Source organism: Lynx rufus, unplaced genomic scaffold, assembly GCF_022079265.1.
Source record: "Lynx rufus isolate CCGP_SWC_20201006 ecotype Redwood Valley unplaced genomic scaffold, mLynRuf1.p SCAF_8, whole genome shotgun sequence".
Lineage (NCBI taxonomy): Eukaryota > Metazoa > Chordata > Mammalia > Carnivora > Felidae > Lynx > Lynx rufus.
The window spans coordinates 21754514-21770453 of NW_025814896.1; the positions used below are offsets into that span (position 1 = coordinate 21754514).

The 15940-nt window shown below is 58.7% G+C and overlaps 1 protein-coding gene across 1 annotated transcript in view; it reads right to left on the reverse strand.

The window, feature by feature from the left end:
* Window positions 1-15557, reverse strand: part of VSTM2L (V-set and transmembrane domain containing 2 like) — a 37094-nt gene extending 21537 nt beyond the window's left edge. Inside the window, exon 1 of the mRNA XM_047068591.1 lies at window positions 15437-15557. Within this exon, the coding sequence (XP_046924547.1) occupies window positions 15437-15557 (121 nt within the window). The remainder of the gene's footprint in view (window positions 1-15436) is intronic.
* Window positions 15558-15940: the final 383 nt, after the last annotated feature.

Genomic DNA, 15940 nt, shown 5'->3' on the forward strand with positions numbered 1-15940 from the left:
ATGAATGAAGGTAGAAAGGTCAGACAGAAACCCAGAGGACTTAAGTTTGAAACTGTAAGGAAAAAAACAAAACAAAACAAAGGAGACAGACATCTTTTGTTTATTGGGCACTTACTATGTGCCAGAATGGAGTTTCTGGGGGGGACCGTGCCCACAAGAGCAGGGGTAGGGACAGACAAATGGACAATGTGGACACAGCAACCTGGGAGGTCCTAGCTGGGCCCCAGTAGGCCGGGCCCCTCCCCACCCTCCCTCCTTCTGGCCCTCACGACCACCGGCAGCCCAAGCCCGGCTTGGCCCACGCGGGTCCTGCCAAACTGACAGGCAGGCTGGAGGCTCCCTGAGAGGGCCCATAAAGTTGGGATAGGAAGTGCGACGGAGAATGAGACGGGACAATAAATCAAGGCCGGCAATGCCAGAAAGGGCTGTGGCTGCTTCGCGGGGGGCCCTCTGCACCCTTGCGGCCCGGGGACCAGCACCACAAGCCTGGGATCAAACATGGGATCATCTTTCCGACTGGAGCCCCACAACCCACCAGAAAGCTGATGTGTCTGACCCCACATAATCCCTCGGAGCGGCCCTGCCGGTCAGGGATCATCGGCTCTTTCCTGCAGGTGGGAAAACTGAGGCTCACAGAGGTTTCCAGCAGCTCAGGGACTTTGAGGAGCTGGGATTCAGACTCAGGCCTTAGGAGCCAAGTCCAAACTCTCCCCCTGTCCTCTGCTGGTGCTGGTACGACAGTGATGAAGATAGGAAGTCGGGGTGTCCACGTGAGGGCCCCTGGAACTCCCCCCACCACTTACCTCCCTCCATACCTGAGCCTTTTCCAGCAACTTAAGAAACAAAGCTCAGAGAACCTGGGGGCCATCAGGCACCCCTCTAGGTGCCGCCTGTACACAGAAGCCTACTTCATCCTCCCAAGGACTTGATGAGCTGCTACTATTTATTGTCAGCCCCATTTCACAGAGGGAGGTATGAAGATTCAGAGAGGGAGTGTCAGTGCCTGAGGTCACACCGCATGAGGGAACAAAGCCAGACTTCAGTCCCAAGGCTGCCTGCAGAATTGGCCAACCAGAACCTGGGTCGTCCGTCACTCAGCTCCTTTCCCCTTCTGTCCTTGGGGGTCGTTTCCAGACAGCCTGCTCTGTGCCCAGCTCAGCTGGTGGCCAGGACTGCAAGGGGTGTGGCACGGGGTCAGGAAGGCCCATGGCCACCTTAACTCCCAGCTGGGAGGCCGAACAGGGGAAAGGCTGCGGAGGGAGTGTTTAACAGAGCCCCAGCTCATCTGTGAATCTCACCTTGCTCCCGAAACCAGGAGATGTGACACGTCCATAAGAGGAAAACCCAGATAAACTGGATGGAAAAGCCCCCAGGGTCTGAGAGGGCTGGCTGCGTAGAAGGAGCCCAGCAGGCGACACCCAGTCTTCTCCTCTCTGGGGGTGGGTGCAGAGCATCTGCTCGGGGATGGGGTCAAGGGAGGAACTCGAGGGTTCTCTGGCAGGCTGAGGGATCCGGGTCGTTTCATCTTGGAGTGGGCAAGCTCTCCCCTTCTCAAGAAGCGGAAGAAGGCATTTTGTACAAAAGCTTAGTGAACCGCAGTGTGCCTTGGCGGGAAGATGGCGACCCGGGCATGCGGGGAGCTCAAGTCCTCCCCGCAAACGGGATGAAAGAGATCAACCTTCATAGACCCCTACGTGTGCCGGGCTTCCCAAGACGCGGCCCACAGTCCACAGGAAGGGCAGACACACAGACAGGTGACTACTGTGTGAACAACAGCTGGGACTGAGCCTGCATCGCCATGTACCGTTGTTCAGGGTGTGCACCATTCACATAGCCATGGATCGTGGCCCCTCCCCCCCCCAGCCCAGAGATACGCAGAGCACAACTGTATGCAGAAACTTGGGATGCAGGTAACGGTGTGAGGGAAGATAAAGGCAGGCCCATGCCTGCCTGGACACAGGGGTGGCTTCTAGGTGGTGGGGCACACTTGGACTTGAAGGCTGGTTGGAGTTGGCACAGTTAGGAGGAGCTCCGAACAGGAAAGGGCGCACCCGAGGGAGAGTCTCACGAGTCTGACCTCTTGGGAAATACCTTCACCATTTCTGCAGGATCCCTGACGCACCTGCACCATTATTTACTTAATATTTATTTTCAAAGCATCTTTCCCTTTTTACTTAAATAAATTCAGCTTAAAAGGAGACTTTTATTACCACCGTAAACGGAAAATCAGCATCACTTGCCATAAATAGAGGGTAACTGTAAAAATAAACACTATGAGAACCAAACAGCGTCTGTAAATTCCAGCCAGGGAAGGCAGCGGCTTGCTGAAGGCTCCGGGCCTCAGTCTCCATTTTCTTGCATTAACAGGGGAGACCGGCGAGGGTCAAGCATTAAATTCAGAGCAGCACCAAGCAGAGACTCTTCTCGATCAGAAGGGCTCGGGACGCAGGGCCGGACACAGCGGGCAGCCACCCCCACCACTGTCAGGGGCCCTGGCGTCCTCGGCCACTGACCTCCCGCCTTTCATCCCTCGGCCCCACCTCCAGGCCCCGGCTTGCAGAGGCCCCCGGACCTGGAGCCTCTCTGCCACTCGCCTGTCACAACCCTACCGAGCCCGCCAGTCCGGCTGACGGGGCAGCTTCCTGGGTGATTCAGCGCCAGGCGCCCTGCGTCTTGCACGCGGTGAGGACTAACACCCGCTTCGGGCCCGAGGAGGCCCGAGGGCCCGCTTGCAGAGTGAGCGAACAAAGAAACGAACGGTGGATGCCCTCACGGTCCCTGCTGCTGCAACCGGGGAAGCCACCTCCCGAGGCATTGATTGCCCTCCCCCCAAATGGGGAAAGAACATTATTTTTGTATGAAAGCAAACATGAATATATTATGGATCAGAATACAGAACCCATGAATTTTGAATGAAATAGACCATCAAAGAAATGGTGCCCTGGTGGGGAGCTGTTTACTCCGCCGCGTGGGGCTGATCCCCTAGTCAAGGGGCCTCTGTCCGATCCAGTCAGAGGCCTCCTTTGTCTCTGCAGCCTTAGGCCTTGCCCCGCGCAGGGGATTGTTGACCTGTTGGCAAAAGCGGGGAGCGGACCAGGAGGAAGCAGAGGGACTGGGTGGGGGGGGGGGGGCAGGGGCGCCCAGGATTTACGCGTGAGGATAACAGCTGCACCCCTGGCCTGACTCGCCGTGTGGCTCTAAGTTACCCCACTGGCCTGAGTGCTTGTTCCCACGTGTGTCATTTTTAAATATTTATTTATTTATTTTTAAATTTTTTTTTTAACGTTTTATTTATTTTTGAGACAGAGAGAGACAGAGCATGAACGGGGGAGGGGCAGAGAGAGAGGGAGACACAGAATCGGAAGCAGGCTCCAGGCTCCGAGCCATCAGCCCAGAGCCGGTCGCGGGGCTCGAACTCACGGACCGCGAGATCGTGACCTGAGCTGAAGCCGGACGCTTAACTGACTGAGCCACCCAGGCGCCCCTCACTTGTGTCACTTCTTCAAGGCTTATTTCGAGGACTGATGCAGGTGACATGTCCGTGTGGGGGACACAGTGGGGCCTCAATGCCCGCTGTTCCCCGGTGGCAGCCACTCAACTGCTGAGTTTTATACACACACAAGGCCATTCGCTCAGGTGGGGTCCCTGCCCAGCCCCGCTGGTGGGGAAGGAGGGCTGCCCTAAATAAAAGTGCCAACAGCTACCATTTTGAGCCCTTACTATGCGCTAAGTGCCTGGTGATGCTGGGCCTCGGTTTGCTCATCTGTAAAATGGGGGTGATAACACCTATGTCGTAAGGCCGTTGTCAGTGGACGATCTGGCAGAGTATGGGCTCCAGGGGCGCTTCCTTTGTGTTTAGTTTGTCATCGGAGCAAAATTCAGGTCACAGAATTAACCACTTTAAAATGAACAAGTCGGTGGTACTGAGCGCATTCACGGCGTTGGACAACCACCCCCTGCATCTAGTCCGCAGACGTTTTCATCCCCCTGAAGGGAAACCCCGCACCCAGGAGGCAGTCACGAGCCGTCCCCGTGACCCCTGGCGGTCACCGTTCTATGTTCTGTCTCTGGACTCCCCTATTCTGGATGTTTCATACCAATGCAATAACACCACATACGGTCTTTGGGGACCGGCTGTTTTTCACTCAGCATAACGTTTTCGAGGTTCCTCTACATTGTAGCATATATCAGATTTCATTCCTTTTTATAGAGATGCTTCTTTAATAACGTAAAATGTCTCACCGAATCCCCAAGACAACCTGGGAAGTGGCCACCGTCACTCTCCTCTTCTTATGGGTGAAGAAACTGAGGCAGGGACAGAGGGAGGACTTGCCCTCCCCCTCCCCCTCCAGGCAGCTGTGACCCGGCTGGGCGGGCAGTGCGGGTGCCCGCGGGGGGGGGGGGGGCAGGGTGCCTCCCAAGGCCAGCGGCGCGGATTGAGGGAGACAGCAGTAGAATTACAAATCCAGGGAGATTTAAGGAGAGTGAAAATATTCTGGCACTTGCAGGATTGTGGGAGTCGAGCAGGTTTCCCCAGCGGAATTCCCGCCTCCTCTTCCCACACATCTGGGCCCCGGGGAGTGAAAGGGTTTGGGAGGGAGGGAGGCAAGCGGGGGGGGGGGGGGATGTGCGGGGAGCCAGCGACAGGACAGGAACCAGGATGCGGGGGCAGGGACACGAGATGGCAAACAGACATCCTGATATTTGCGCAGATGCCATTTCCTCCCCCCCCCTCCCCTCGCCTGGACATCCTGCAAGGCCGGTGGGGTGAGCCCATTGCGCAGATGGCTCCTCAGGCTTGCAGAGCTTGAGGGGGGGGTCAGGACTTGACCTAAGAGTCTGCCTAAGAGTCTGACCCCAAAGCCCAAAGAGTCTGCCTAAGAGTCTGACCCCGGCATCCTCCGGGGTGAATGGAGGAAGCAGAGGGAGGCCGCACCAGCCACAGGGATGAGCGGCTGCCCCCGAGCCCAGAAAGGAGCGCCCCTCAAGTCCAGTGAGAGGGAGAAAGACAAGTGAGAGATGGGTGGGGGCAGGGAGCGTGAAGAACAGAGAAGGGGAGAGGGCACTTGAACGCCAGGTGCAGGGACCGACAGCAGGGGAGAAACTGAGGCAGATTCTGGCGGCCACGCCGCCTCCCCAGGAGGTGTGGTCCAACGCGGCCCCCCTTGGGACCTAGTGCTTGCCCCTGCCCCTCCCGCCCCTGCCCAACTGTGTTTGGGAAATCTAGCAGAGCGGCAGAAACCGTGCGAGCTCTGGAGTCAGGCTGACCCAGATGTGAACCCCAACTCTGCTTCCTTGTGGTGGGCAAAGCCCTGAGCTTCAGTCTCCTCATCTGTCAAATGGGTATCATGGGCACTCAAGAGGATCACACACCCCCGTAAATATCCGGCACCTAGTGGGCTCCATGGAGCTTTATCAGGTTGGTGATGATCGGGCCGCTATTCACGCCGCCTCTCACAGGGTGGCCTTGCTCCGGCTCCTCTTGCCCCAAGACTCCCACCTCCCTTTTCCTCCCCTAGAAGACTAGCCTTCTGAAACGCAAGGACTGTTCTAGAACCAGAGAATCCCTAGCTGACGGGGTTCTGCCCCACCCCAGGGCTTTTGCACTGAGTGCTTTTCCTCTGCCCGGGAGGAGATTCAACAGAAAACAGCAGAGCCAGGATGGGGCTCAGGACTCCCAGCGCCTAACTGGAGTCCAGGGACCACTGCTGGGGTTTGGGGGACATGAGGAGGCCAGCCGGTGAGGCTCAGGGCCCCCTGCCCCAGAGGCCTTCCGTCAGCTGTCAGCCAGCCTGCCCGCCCCCTCCCTCTCGTCTGCCTGCCAGGAGACCATTAGTGCAGGGTTGTTTGGAGCGTTATTTTCACTACCATGCACTCCGGCCGCCGGGCCTCCATTAGGGACCCTTTCCTGGGGCCAATGACAGGCGGCAAACGGCTCCCCAGTGAGCCGGCCATAATTGCTGCCGCCTCTGAGGCCGGAAATAATTTTTTTAAAACCTCACAAAGCAAAACAGACACACTGCCGTCTGCTCTCACCTTCCCTGGCCTCAGCCAGGAACCAAACCTGAGGGTTGGGAGAAGAGGGGCTTCAGTCAAGACCCCCGGCCCCAAGTTGGCCAGTGAGGCTCAGAGAGCTTGAGTAGGGGGCCGGGACTTGAGCCCAAGAGCATCTGACCCCAAAGCCCGGGCACGTACCATCCCCTACAACCTTATCACGCCAGGCTGGGTGGGGGGGAAAGGTGGGGCTCTGCTCCCTTGCCTTGAACTAGGTGTGGGCCCCCAGCCCACCCACCTCTTAAGCCCGTTTCCTCTTCTGCAAGATGGCGTGTGGACGGGTGCCTGGGGTGCCCGCTGGGATGACCGCGGTGAGGCTCTGACAGGTCACGCGCCCCTGTGAGGAGGTACACGAAGCACGGTGGAGGGAGCCGGAGGGTGGGGGGGAGGCAGGGGGGGAGCCTGCCAGGCAGATGAAATCACTGGGGGGAAGGTGCTGAGGAGCCTGGGGTGCTCAAGTATTAGAAAGGAAGCCAGTGTGCGCGCACACACGCACACACACGCGCACGCGTGCACACCCAGTTCCCATCTCCCACCGAGCCTACGTTTCTGTCGCCCCCAGGACGCTGCGGCCCCGGCATCCTACGACCCTCCAAGTCCTGTTTGAGCCCTCACTTCAGGCACATGGCCGGTCCTACCCCGACGCCAGACCCCCACCCTCCCCACTCGAAAACCCCCAGCTGGTGGGGGTCAACACCGAGCTCCGCAGCCTGCTTTGCCCAGTACACATGCACGACTCTCCCACTGAAGCCCCTGTCAGACCCAGGCCGTCAGGGGAGGCTCCCCTGGCCTCTGGAATCCCCTCAACCCAGCCCTCAGCCCTGGATTCAAGGAGCCCACCTCCCCCAGGAAGTCTTCCTGACTGCCCCAGGACATGGGGACCACTCTGGTGGGAAACCTTCAGAGACACACCCCCCCCCCCCGCCCCGCCCCTCCGGATGGCTCGCCCGCCTGAGCCATTTCCAGGGCTCTCGTCTCTGGCTGGCTGTCCTCCGTTACCTCTCCCCCGGGCCCACCCCCTGGAGACACTCACCCAGAACTTGCTGGGGAAAGTGACAAGCTTGTTCCAGAGCCCCCCCCCCCAACCCCACCCCCAGGTCACATGGGAGAGCTGCGGGGGAGGAGGAGGAGGACCCACTCCCGGCTCTGCTGAGGGCTTGCCCTGCATCCTGGGGCTGGCCCTGGCTCCTTTCTGGGCCTCAGTTTCCTCCCCAGTGAAATGAAGGCTGCTTCCCCTGGGACCACAGGTGAGCTTTGGGGGCCTCAACGAACCCACCGGCACTAACCAAAAATGGTGTGGCATTTTTCTAAGGAAGTGATCCATTTTTCCTCAGATGCTCAAGAGGCTTGTGACCTCCACGAAAATTAGGAACCACTAGCCTAGACAAGCTCCGGTGTCCCTTGTAACATCACCATTTCATTTCATCCCCTTGTAACATCACCATTCATTCATTCACTTCAGTCATTCAACTGACATTTCTCAGGTGCCCGCTCTGTGTGGGTATCATCATGCTACCCAGAATACACGCGTGTGTGATCCTAGATGTGACCTGGAGAGAGGAGTGTGTGCGTGTGGGCGCGTGTGCGTGCGTGCACGTGTGTGCATGTGCAGACAGACAGGGTGAGGTGGGGAGATGGGAAGAGGGAGGGTGATGGATGCAGCAGACACAGGGAAAGGGACAAAGAAAGATGGAGAGAGACTGAAGGACAGAGGGAGAGAGTCCAACCCGGAGAGAGAGATCCAGAGAGAGGGGCAGGCAGAGCACTTGCCACAGATGGCCACTGCCAGCCCCCTAATTGATAGCTCTGAGCAAGCCCCCCCCGGCCCCAGCTCCAGCTCTAACCTTCCAGATGCTCCCAGAGCTTCTATGCCTCACGTCCCAAGGGCATCAGCTTGGAGGGGCCGGGGAGGCTGATTCAGAAGCCAAGGCTATGGCACAGAGGGCACAGCCTGGCCCCCCTAGGCTGGGATGCTAGAGGGACCACCCGGCTCCTTCCCGCCCAGCCACATCCCAACCGCACACGATCAAACACCCAAATGCACGCGTTCCAGACACACGCTCAGACAAAGCCACCAGCCCCCTCCCTGCGGAACAGCCAGGCAGGTGCACCCAGGGTCCCACCACCCCCACTGACAGTGCCGGACTCGGATCCAGGAGCCTAGGCTCTCAGATCGAGCTTGTTCAGCCAGACCCTGGCCTTTCCGGCACTTTGGCATCCCGGAGAGAATCCGACGAAGCCAGGGTGCCGCTCCGGAACAAAGCAAGTGTCCACACGCCCACCGGGCTTGGCAGCCAGGAGCAGGACAGATGAGCAGGGCAGAACCCCAGCTCTGCAGCCCCATAAGCTGGGCTCAAGCCTGGCTTTGCCATTCAACAGCTGTGTGGCCTCAGGCAGGTCACATCACCCCCTACGCCTACGTGTCCTAGTCCGTAACATGGGAGCACCCTCCCCATGGGGCGTGTGAGGCTTAAAGGAGGAGGTAAGGGAGATGATCGGCACAGAGGAAAAAACTGGATGAACGCTGCCTGGCGTCTTGGTTCCCAGACCCCCGAAGGCCACTGAGACGAAGCATCACGTGCTAGACGGAGTTCCTCACCGTCGTGGACTCCAGCCTCACCTGCTGCCTGGAGGACAAAGGAGAGGGCCTGGAAGGACTCCAGAGGCTTAGAGCTTAGGTAAACTTGCCATCGTTGGGGGTGCCGAGGCCCAGAGAAGGGCAGGGACCTGCCAAGCTACCCAGCAAGGCCGAGTTAGCGGGAGGGTTGGCTAAAAGCTCAGGGTCTACTTCTCCCACCCCCGAACTCTGGCACTTTAACTTTAATGAAGTCACAAAGGAGCCACTGCCCGCACCTCTCAACACAGGAGCCAGCAAAGGCCCTCACCCCTGCCGCGTCCCCTGTGTGGGGCCCGGGCATCCTCAGCCCCGCCCACCTGGGCCCATCTCTAACTCGCTGTGTGACAGACCGTCATTAACCACCCACTGTGTTCTGACTTCTCTGCCCACTTCACCAGTCTGTGCTCCTTTGGGAAATAAAGCAGGGACTCCCTCCAAAACGCCCCCAGCTAATAAATGGTTGGGTCCAGCTTGCATATCTTCTGTGACAGGCAGCTCACTATGGGGTCCCCTCACTGCCCCGGGAGGGAGTGCCTTTTCTGGGCTGAACATCATCGCTGCTTCTCAACTCCTATCCCAATTTATACTTCTATGTATGTTTTATAGGTTTAGTTGTCTGAGCTAGAACCTTATCTGTCTCCTTCACTGCTACGTCCCCAGTGGCTAAAGGAGCCTGGTCCACGGCAGGTGCTCAGCTGACCTTTGTTGAATGAAGGAGGGACTAAGTGAATGGTCAAGCCTCCAATACCCGGCAGCGGCCTCTGTCAGGCCAGAGGTTCCCAATGAGAGCCCCGAGTAGGAGGTGGGAGGAGGCAGCCCACGGGCCAACAACCCCCAAGTGCAGTCATTCCTACACACAGATCTGCCTGTGGACCACCCTCCCTGGCCTGCCTGACTGGTTTCCTATAAACTAACCCACTGTTTTTTCATATGCCCGTTAGCCTCGTCCTAAGCGATCATATCCGTGAAATCACAGTTTTGATGTGCCGGTTTTATTTTTCCAATCCACATTAAAATAAATGCGAACGGGGGCGCCTGGGTGGCGCAGTCGGTTAAGCGTCCGACTTCAGCCAGGTCACGATCTCGCGGTCCGTGAGTTCGAGCCCCGCGTCGGGCTCTGGGCGGATGGCTCGGAGCCTGGAGCCTGTTTCCGATTCTGTGTCTCCCTCAGTCTCTGCCCCTCCCCCGTTCATGCTCTGTCTCTCGCTGTCCCAAAAATAAATAAAAAAACGTTGAAAAAAATATATTTAAAAAAAAAAAATAAATAAATGCGAACGATTAAAATGTAAGAGGTTGTGTCCGGGTGCTGCCTAAAACCATCTCTCAGGTAGGACCCAAAGGCTGCGGAGGGTCCTTGAAGAGAGGTTTCAGCTGGGGGTGAGGGAGCTGAGTCCCAGAGACTCCTCTGCTGGCTTCCAGGACGGGGAGGGGGCCCCGTGGCGGGGACGGGGACCCGAAGGGGCGATAGCCCCTCTGGCTCCCCGTCTCCGCCTCCCTTCCCCCAGCGGCAGGTGCCAGAGGGACCTCAGGGTCACCAGCTGGTGGAGGGGTGGATTTCTTCCCCCAGTGAGATCACCGGCCCTTTTTCTGATAGAAGAGTCTCACCTCGCCGGGGCGGGGGAGAGGAGGACACACCCTGGCGCCCCGTGACCCTCAGGGTTGCAGCCTCTCCTATGTACCCAAGGGGCGGGGCCTGGGTCCGTCCACAGCAAGGCGACATCAGCCTTGCCCAGCCCGGATGCCCTTGCCGTGGTCTGTAAGGATGAGGAGGGGCTCCGGCTTTGTGACTTTTCTTCTAAAGACATGGATTCCTTACGAAATTAAAATCAACCGAATGTTTAAAACTACATCAGCTTGGAATACACAAAAGTTTTAAGATTTCAGACCTTGGACGTCTCCAAAACCTCTTCGCCTCTGGGACTCAACAGCATTGTGAGCGCGGGGTCTGGAGTCACACTCCGGGGTTCAAATCCAGGCTCCAGCACTTGCTGGGTGTGTGACCTCAGGCGAGGCTGTTAACCTCACTGGGCCTCAGTTTCCTCAAAAATACACTGGGCCAGAGAAAAGGTCCCTTCTTCTTAGGGTGCTTGTGGGGATCAGATGGAACAATGCCATGCAAGGCCCTGGCATGACAAGCAGTAAACATTTCCTTCTGTATATTTCTCACTTCATTTGCACAGCGTTGGATAAGGTGACCCCCAAGCCAAACACTAACCTCCCAGGCAGTTTGGGCAAATGCACCCTTGCCCACGGCTTTGTTCCTCCCCTCCGTCTCTGGTCCTGGCGGCTGACCACTCTCCCTCACCCCTGTCCCTGCCCACTTGTTTATCACAAGGAGACTTCCCCCAACACTTCTGCTGTCACCGTGTCACCGTGGAGATGAGCCGAATTCCTGTCCTGCTGGCCGCCCGCGGCTCCCGTTGCTTCGGGAAAAGGCCGCCGGAGCGGCTGATAGGCAAGGTGTCAAAACCAATTGGTGTGAAGGACTCGGGGAAAACCGCTTGTGAGGGCCGATTCCCCACAGGAGGCCGGGAACCCTCAGCCCAAGGCCGAGTGTTTACGGGCGTAATTGATAGAATAATCACCAACACCCGAGACAATGCGAACACATTTTTAACATCATAACCTTCGGAAGACAGCACTCAATTTTCTCCGTCTCCCAGCCACCAAACTAGCCAGCTTATTGATGGGGAGATACCAACAGTTCAGTAAGGAATGAGATAATGCCAGAGTCGTTTTCCAGTGCACAGGCTGTTTGCCAAACGGCCCGGTGGCCCCCGCCCCTCCCTCAGCACCCCGCTGCTCCCTCCTGGCAACAGAGAGAACCTCAGGACGGTGAATCACTCAATGGACAAAGCGCCGGGCCAAGCCAGGATCTGTGTCTGCATTGGGGTGTATTAATAATTGAAGGTGCTGGCCTAGGTGTGTGTGTGCGTGCGTGTGTGTGTGTGTGTGTGTGTGGCAGGGTGGGGTGGCAGAATGGATGTTTGCTTCAGTATCAGGCTTCCTGGGTCTCCTCTCAGGGTCCACATGCCTGCTCCAGCGTGGCCCTCTCCCTCTCTTGCAAAACCAAATCAACCCAGCAGCCCCTGGACAAGACAATATCCTGTCCCTACACGTGGGTGAATACTTTAGGCAGTGGCTCCCAAACTCCGGCTGCGCAGGAATCATCGGGGGAGCTTATTAAAATGCAGATTCCAGGGTCTCATCAACAATCATTTTGGCCAATGGGTCTGGGGGACCCTGGGATCTGCATTTTAACAAACTCCCCGGTGATTCCAAGGCAGGAGGTCTCTGCAGGATGCGCACAGAGGTCCCGCCTTCAGGACCCCTGCCCTGGCCCAGACCTGGGACAAGGACTGGAGAAAGAGTCCAGCCCAGCTGTCTTTTTCTAAACTTGCATGTGGCCTCAGCAAGACCCTACCCGTCACCTGTCTAAGCAGCTGGTTCCTCTTGCTGGAACCCACTGCCTTGCCAGTTCTCTGGGGAGCTGGAAGGCTCAGCTAAGGCCGTGCGGAAGGAAGAAGTCCTGTCACGTGACTGGCCGAGCCTGCCTCAAGGCCGTCCCGGAGGAGGCAGGCACAGCTCTTCCGCTCCCCATACAGGCTCAGTGACCTTGGGCGAGTCACTGGCCCTCTCTGAACCTCAGTATTCTCCTCTCTCCAACCCCAGCCTTGCATGAATAGTGTCAACCTTGGTGAGTGAACACTGGCAAGGGGTTTGGTAGCACCTACAGCACATAGTAGGCAGCTCATAAATGCTAGCTCCTCGCTCCCCCCCCCCCCCCCGCGCCACCTCTGCTGTGCTTATGGCAATGAGCTAACCCTTTCTGAGAAGGAAAATTCAAAATAGTTGCCATTAACGGAATACCTACTAGGGGCGAATACTGGCCACCACCCTCCCAGCCTCTCAGTCCCTTGTGCCTCCCTAAGAGGCATGCTCCATTCACTCCCCCATTCGATCCTCATGCCTTTAAAAGGCCCTCTGCGAAGTGGGCTGAGTGCAGGTAGCAGGGAGATGGGAAGCGAGACAGATGTCCTTGCGGACCCACCTGACCACGGGCTCTCCCTGTGACAAGTCCCGGGTGGTGGGGGGGGGAAAGGCGTCAGCCTGGCGGCTGGGCTGGGCTCGGACTGAGCTGGAGAGGGGAGCAACCGCCAAGTGGTTGGGGTCCGTGGGCTCCTCCGGAGGAGCCCCCCACTTCCAGCCTCCCATCCCCACCTGCAGGCACCGAGACCCCTCCCTAACCCGGCCACATTTCCTGAATCAGCCGAGGACATGCGGAGCCCAGGAATAATGAAACGATCAGGCTCCAATCTGCTAAACAGCAATTTCTGGGCTTTTTCAGCACACACAGCTTTTATCAAATTGGTATTCTCCTCCTGAACACAAATGGCTTATTAGACATGACCCACTTATTCGCCGCGTCTCACTATCATTAATAACAGTTTCTTTTTGTGATTAAGTGAGTGGCTCCAAACCCTTCCTGTGGTGGCGGGCACTTGGCCCGGCAGAGGGGCCGCCATGGGGGCTCCTCGGCATCCACTACTTGGTGACTTTGAACCTGGCAATGTTGGGAGAAGGCAGTCTGGCCCCTGCAGAGCAGCCTGGCTTCCTTGTTTCTTGAGGGACAGAAGGAGCCCCACAGGGGGCTGACCCACTTGCCCAGAACTGCACAGGGGGGTCAGTGAGAGAAGCCAGGGCCCCCAGCAGTCAGTGCTGTGTCCTTTCTGTCTAGCCCCTCCTCTGGGCCTTAGCGGGACCTGTCCAGGGTTCAGAGGTGACATTCCAGCCGGCATGGCAGAGTTGTGCCCCTGAGCACGCCCGGCACCAGGGGGCAGGAAGAGACTACCACACAAAGGGCAGACCCTCAGGACCTCAGGAATGACAGAGTAGCACCCAAATCCTTGAGGTCTGATGCTCCAGGGACAGGATGACCATAAACCTCAGAGCCCCAGTCCTCGTATCTCTCGGGACTGCAAATGCAGGAAAACCCTTCCTTGGAAAACCTCCTAGTATAAGTTCTAACTGTGCCAAGGAACTGAGCATCGCGAGGAGGGGAGCGGAAGGAGGGATTCCCAGTTTCCTTTAAATGGGAGGGGATCTGACGGGGAGATGAATGTCCTGGAAAAAGCTCTGTCTTTGCCCGACAGACCCTGTGGCCAGTCCCAGCTCAACCGCTCACTCACTGTGTGACCTTGGGCAAGTCCCTTCACCTCTCTGAGCCTTGGTTTCCCCATCTGTAAACTGAGGATCAGCATAAGCCTTCCCCTATTTACCAGCGCTCCGGCCAGGTCAGTAGAAATTCGATGGAGGACGTGAAGGGTGCGCAGATGATACACAGAGCAGTTCTATCAAACGTGGTAAGGCAGAAGGTGCAGGGAATCATGGTTCCCCAAAAGCAGAGACCCTGAGAAGGGCTTTGGAAGCGCCCGTGCCCCTGGGAACAATCCCACTCATGCATCAGGCCCCAGCAAAGCCTCCTCTGATTACCTACTCCCCCCGCCTCACTCCTTCCTTCGGAATAAATCACACAGTTCTCTGCTCTTTGTGCAGACCTCCCCACCGGCCCTGGGCATACAGTGCCCAGCACTGGTGCTGCAGCCGCCCCCACTGGACTGGGAAGGGATGGATGGAAGAAGCGTCTCCATTTTCATTTATGCTCTGGTCCCCATTCCGGAGCCTGGCTCACAGGGGCAGGGGAACCCCCCCCCCCCCCAGCTACCAGCCTCAGATGTTACAACTCCACTGCCAACTTGGGCTCCTTTGGGGCTAAAAGGAGCTTCCCAGACTCAGGCAACCAGTGTGGGGTTGCTTGCTTGCTCCCCAGCTCCCGCGGTGGCTGAGTTGATTTCCCACCTTTCAATCCTCAGGGCCGAGGCTGAGGATGGGGGGGTACCCTACAGAAGGATGGCGGGGGGCTTTCCACCCACCCCCAGAGACAAGACAGAAGCACCTAGCATCCCTCTTCCCCGTCCACGCCTGTGGCTGGAAGCAGCAATCCCAACTATTCCAGTGTGTTTGAGGGGCTCCCAGCAAGCCTCCGACCCCGACCCTGCAGGGGCAGCTGCAGCTCGGGTCTACCAGTTCTCAAGACGCGGGGTCTTCTGTCCCCAGGACCTTTCCCAGTGATCCAAGGGGCAGATGAGGAGTAAGAGGGGATGAGGGCAGCTACAGGGTTAAACCTACAAAAGGGAAAGGCAGATGGGCAGAGAGGAGTGGGCGAGCAAAGTGTGTTCACAAGTGTGTGTGTGTGTGTGTGTGTGTGTGTGTCTGCAGGCAGAAGGGCAGGCAAGAGTTGTGCAGAGTGCGTGCGCCTGGGTGCCAGCTGGCAGGGTGTGAGTCCCCCAACCGTGGTGCCGGTGTGTGTGTGCAGCGGGCATAAGTGTGAGTGGTTACGAGTGAGGAGGGGGATCGGAGCAGGCGGCTGGAGATGCGTGAGGGCAGGAGTTGTGAGTGTGGGAACAGTGAGTGTGCCCCTGGCTGTGAATACGTGTGGTCCTGGAGGTGTGTGTATCGGCGCGAGCGTGCTGGGGAGGAGGGGGCTCTCGGCTACAGCGGGATCGATCCGGGTTGCACGCGGGGTGCCCCTTCCTCTGCAGGGGCGGCCGGGGTGCCAGGGCGGGTCCGTGGACCCGGCAGGGGGCGCCACGGGACTCCCGCCGGGGCCGACGCGGGTTCCAGCCCGGGGACGGCCAAGTTGGAGCGGCGCAGCCCGGGGTGGGGTTTGGTGGGGAAGTCCGCGGGGGCGGCGACCGAACTCACCGTGGCCGGAGACGTGGTTATCCCAGGGCGCGTGGCCGGCGGGCCGCGTGGCGCCTCCGAGTTGCAGGAAAAGTGCCAGGTAGTGGAGGGCGCCCAGCGCCGCGGCGAGCGGGGCCCCCATGGTGCGCGCTCGGGCCGGGGCGCCGCCGCCTCACATCGGGGCTCAGGAGACCGCAGACCCCGCGCCCGCCGTTCCCTGCCGGATGCGGCCTGGCTGCCCAGCTCCGGCCGCTGCCTCTCGCTCGCCGAAGCTGGCCGGGCCCCGGCCCCAGCCCTCGCCCGGCTCCGGTCCAGCCCCGGGTGCGGGTAGCGAGCGCACGCCCAGCCGGCCGCCTCCGACTGCGGGACTCTTCCCTTCCGCGGAAGGCCACTCCGCTCGGCGCCGGCGCCGCCGCACCCCCTCCCTCCCACTCCCTCCCGCCCGCCCAGAGGAGGCGGCGGCGGAGGGATCTGCCGCTTGATTTATCATCAAAGTTTTGCCCAGGCTGGGATTTTTAAAGCGGT